The following is a 5,321-nucleotide window of genomic DNA, read 5'->3' on the forward strand; positions in this document are numbered from 1 at the left end:
AGAGCAGAAATTAAGGAGTTTGATTTGCCTACATAGATTTGAAATGATTTATTAGACAAAGCTGGAAGCAATATGACGAAGAGACAAGTTTATTCTAACATATGTTTGTGATACAGTAAAAACATAATGATCAGGCAACCATTTAGAGCCCACAAACAAAATAACAACTAGAAGAACAGGTCTGGTAAGTGGTACAACCAGGCATTAACCTTTAACCTCTGACATTTTCAACTGCTGTCAAATGATCAAATGAATGTGCGTGCTTATACAATTATCCAGCTCAGTAATTTACCATTATTATCCTAATTCTAGAACACAGGATTCAGGTTGTCGGAAAAATTATTTTTATGGCATCGAATATAGGATACGTCAAACACAATAAACTGATTTAGTACAAGATATATATTGCTAAAAGAATAATGTAATGATTGACACCCGCTGTTCAAAGTAACCGAAATGACGTAACATGGGACAAACAGTAATCACCCACTATCAAAAAGACCAAATTAATCTTAAAATTGCAGGATTGCTGCACTCTGTGCTTCACTGAAGTCAATGAAACTTGCGGATTTGCTTTTTGACGTCTGTCGAAAAGGTGTCAAGGACTTGTTTGCCGATATAGACAGGGGTGTCCATTCTCTCTTCCACTTGCCTACTTGCATTAACCTAGGAGGAAGAAGAAAGTCATAATAAATGCACTGAGTTTATGACCTGTGCAAAGTACAAGTAGGAAACATAGACGAAAAGTAACGTTAATCAAGGCCTGTCAATGCAGTATCCATGGGCCGGTTGCCGGTTGGGTACGTGGGGGCAAAATAAAGGCAGTGTAAAAGTAAAAATATTTGCAGAGATATAAAAAATTTAGATACAGGGAAAGTTGTGGACATCAAAGTAGGTTGCTACTGTACATATAAACAATTGAAACCTTCAATATACATGTACACCACAGGGGACGTATAGATATTGTGTTGTAAAACTTACATCATGATAGAAGCATAATATTTACCTCAAGCTGCTTTTATACATTTGTAGTTGTAGAGAAGAACCTATAAAAGCCGTAAGGCATTAACTGGTGACCAGTTTGATACTGTTTCGGCCCATGGACACATTGGACTTGTCTTTGAGTGCTTTCCACTCACTCCTTTGCCATCTTTTGATACTATCTAAAGCTACCGTAGGATTTGCTTGGAGATAAGTCTCTTCTTACTCACCTGAGATGCAGCACTTTCTACCAGCGGGTCCTCCACACAGCCCAGTCTGGTACTCCCCGTGACAGAGGTTACTGTCCATCTTACACTGACCTCCCGCGCTGGAGCAGGCGCTGTCTCCTGAGGCATATGACTGGTGGGTGGATTCACCTGTCATTTTCAAATGAGAGATTATCATGATTCATACATTTATGTATCTATGGCCCCTTCAGTAAGTGATGACCACGGTACAATCCTACTTGATATCAGCCCTACAAATTTGACTATACTTGGCTAAACAGTCTTATACGAAAATGACAGTCTATCTAGATATCTATCACATAGGGCACATCTGTAGGCTGACTAAGATCTGTTGTAGAGTTCTTTTCTACGTTTAAGCACGACAGACTATTCAATGTTTAAGTTAAGCAGCCACAACGACTTGATTAAAACATACAATAAAAAGGTGGACGGTATATTCAGTCTTGCATCTCCTATACATGTATTATGAACGTAGCAAATATAGAAGAGTTCGTTCCTTTGTAAAATAATGAACGAAAATGCAAATAGGAACTTGATGATAGCAGGGCAAAAGAGTAATGCATTAAGTACAGATTAGTTGTCTAGGATAGTTGTTAGCAGAAACTTGAGGCCACCATGCTGTAATATAACTTTCTATGTATCAAATTATATCCAGTTCATTAAGTGACAACCATTTGACTATCTTACTACCTGGATGTCTAGCCTTCATTGATGTGTTTATGTAACTGTCTTGCCGACAGACCATGCATAATTATTTCGTTATAAATGATACCCGGAATATCATGAACCAGGTGGAGGAAGCCACAAGACTTACATGAAGAACCACACGGAAGGCAGCATTTCCTGAGCGCGTTGCCGCCGCACTTGTTGTCCTCGTACCCTGCCAGACACGTCCTTACCGAGTAGTCCTGACACTTCCCGCCCTGACCGGTGCATTGATCGTCTGCGGCGGACGACTGGTCGATGACTGGAAGAATCATTGAGAGGTAACGTATACGTAAGATAACATACTTAATGTGAGAGAAAAACATGAATTGTCTCTGCCCAAGCAATTTTCTCATGTGATGTCGTGTTGACCTAACGGTTGGGTGTTTCGCCCAGAGCCCAGAGGTTCTGGGTTTAAATCCCCTAACATGCCACCGATGTTGACTGTTGTGTCATTATTAGGAAAGGCATTTCTTCATTCAACTAGGTGTAAAAACTTTCTTCATTCAACTAGGTGTAAAAATGGGTCCCTGACTTGGTGGGGAGGTAAAAAGTGGTGGAAGGAGAAAAATGGGCTCCACCTTCTAATACTGTGCCCTAGACACAGCAGATAAAAACCCACTGCTCCTACGGTCTAAAAAAACTCTCGGACTATCTTTCAATACCCTTAGACAATATTCTACGTTCAGGAGCATCTAACACTAGAGGTACTTTCAAAAACATGTTGATTTTGAAAGTGCGTTTCACATCTCACCCTTTGCTTTCTGCTTCAGCCATGCCGTCGCTACGCTGCTGAACTTGAGTTTGTAGCGATGTCCACCCTCGAACTTGTGGCATCGGCACAGGATGGTGGACAGCTCTTCGTGGAAGCGCCAATCGGATACAATATCGTCCACGTACCACAGGCCGAACTCATTCTGCAATTGAATTGGCCAATTTAGAAAAGTCTGAGAGAACGTGCCAAGCTCGATCGTGATGAGGGTATCTCAAAGTAAATATATAAAATATACATGTATGCATATCTGTGAACGTGTATGTGTATGTGTGTGTGTGTGTGTATGTGTGTTCATAAGTGTGTGAGTCTGTGTTTCTGTGTGTGCATTCAGTTGCAAATACAACCGTTTGCCACGTACCTGCCTGTTCTCCACGAAGTCACAGATGCCGTTGTCTATGAAGCATTGGTACTGTGTCCGGAAGCCGAAGTTGTGGATGTGTCTGCAGGACATGGATTCCGCCTTGTACGCCGGCAGCAGGGAACGTGTCATGCACTTGGTGAACTTCGTGATCCACGTTTGGCCCTGAAAATGCACATGGGAAACAGCACGTTATCAAGGCATCGGGCAGTGTCATCTGTATCTGTATCAACATTGCGGGTAACCGCCCTTCGGCGTAAGATACACACCAGCTTCACAGGCTCGGGTGCGACAGCAGCTAGTTATGTTACACCGAACAACCTGCCATACCTAACCTTTGCATGTTCATTCAACCAAACTGAAAGAATCACTTTGTTTAGAGAAGTTACAAAGACATATCCCAACTTCCCACGTTCACAGATGTACAGAGAGTCACTTTCCTCTAAAAATCGCAGAACGCACAAATTGTAGAAAACGTGGGGCTTTTCTTCTTCCTCTGCTTCTAAAAAAAAGAAGTCCTCTGCTTCCAAAAAAAAAAAAAACGAGGATTCGAGTAGCCTCTTTTTACACAATGTTCATCACTGTTCATTGTCACATGTATGCATCCTATGTCTGCACCACGTACCTGCAATTAGCCTTCGGGCATGAACTTGCAAAATAAACTTTCAATTAACGTTTTTGTTTGTATACCGTACCTCTGGTGTAAATACGCCTGCCTTCTTCTTGATCTGCTCGCACAGTGGCTGACCCTCCCTCTGAACGAACTTGGTCCTGCCACAGGGGTAGCGCTTCTCCAGGCAGTCGTAGAAGGCACAGTCTCCATTCAAAGCCTTGGTCTCACAGTCGGACTGAATTGCTGGGAAAATGCCATTTTTATATTTACTTAGGATTCACCGCAAAACAAGGCCACTCAAGCGTTTGGGTTACAATACAGTATAGAGAAGAAAGATGTCTGTTAACCCTTGACTTTAAAAGTTTAAGATTGTACCCCACAGGAAAGCAAGTCCGCGTGCAAGCTTATTCCATAACGATATAATTCTAGGAAAGAAGCTCTTAGCGTAGAACTTCCTCCTAATAGGTGGATTATGGAGGGAAAAGGGATGCTTTTCTTCCGTGGAAGTGGCAAAAGGGGTTCTTGCAGAGAAAGTTCGCATTGGAGGCACAAATGAGCCATTACATTACAATGACCAACGAATGCTCTATAGCGTCAACGATTTAAAAATATCATCTAGTATTTGACTTGAGTCAATTCCAATTAAGACTGAGAGGGTTTTTAGATAAAATTTGCAATAAGTCAGAACTATTTCGGATAAAAAAAGGTTTCCGTCAATATAGTTTGAAACTGTTCAAACAATTCAAAATGACAGTTAGAACGTGTTTGATCTTATCTTTATATGCTGAAAACATTTTGAATGTAACTGCACAAATATCTAATTAGAACAGTTTTAAATCATCTGTATCCGCTGTAGCACCGCCTGTACCACTGATGCCCACATGTATAGTTACCCTTTTGTTAGCTACTTTTTTTCTATCGTGCACTAAAAATGTTAATGAAAGTGTACTCATCTTGCTAAATTTTGTTTTGAGAGGGTATAACGATAAGAAAAGGAAATGACTACAAGAATATAAGAAGAGAAATACCTAGTGAAGGAGCTTTCGTCCAGTAGGTGGTTGAGATTTCCAGCACCTTTGAGTAGATATCGTTGGCGGCACCGACGTTATTCTCAATCCCGGACTGGCCGTAGTTACACGGGCACTTGAGCACTACCGCCAGGATCTGATACAGAACATTTATTTGTTGGTTTGGTTGTTCAGCACGCACAGCCAGGGCTACCGAACTAGCCTGTGGGCTGTGGCTATTACAAAGGGTTATAAAAACCCTGCTGACAAAAACACAGACAATACAAATGGAAATGGACAAGAACAGGATACTTATCAATAACAATATTCTATATTAAAGTACATACTAAAAGATAGAAATGAATATAAAAATAACTTTTACGCCATGGTGTAATATTGCGTACATAGCATCTACATTTATCAACAACAACATTTGCATCGAGAGGTCAGGGTCAGTATGTACACGTGTATGATTATGCCAAAGGGTTACGTAGACATTCTCAGAGTTTCTTTTGAAGGAAGCAGTTGTGGTGGCTGTGCGAGTAGCAGTAGGGAGTGTTTTCCAGAGTGATTTTGCTCAGAATACAGAATAGAGAAGAGTTGTTGAAAAGCTAAACCAGTTTACTTTAAGCTT

General features: G+C 41.0%; 1 protein-coding gene across 1 annotated transcript in view; it reads right to left on the reverse strand.

The window, feature by feature from the left end:
- Window positions 1-33: 33 nt before the first annotated feature.
- LOC118405749 overlaps window positions 34-5,321 on the reverse strand; it is a gene marked incomplete in the record, with an annotated part of 8,761 nt that continues 3,473 nt past the window's right edge. The window contains 7 exon segments of the mRNA XM_035805466.1: window positions 34-666; window positions 1,212-1,358; window positions 2,044-2,196; window positions 2,689-2,851; window positions 3,068-3,232; window positions 3,763-3,923; window positions 4,709-4,844. Coding sequence (XP_035661359.1) covers window positions 662-666; window positions 1,212-1,358; window positions 2,044-2,196; window positions 2,689-2,851; window positions 3,068-3,232; window positions 3,763-3,923; window positions 4,709-4,844 — 930 coding nt within the window.

The sequence above is a fragment of the Branchiostoma floridae genome, chromosome 18 (genome assembly GCF_000003815.2).
Source record: "Branchiostoma floridae strain S238N-H82 chromosome 18, Bfl_VNyyK, whole genome shotgun sequence".
Taxonomy (NCBI): domain Eukaryota; kingdom Metazoa; phylum Chordata; class Leptocardii; order Amphioxiformes; family Branchiostomatidae; genus Branchiostoma; species Branchiostoma floridae.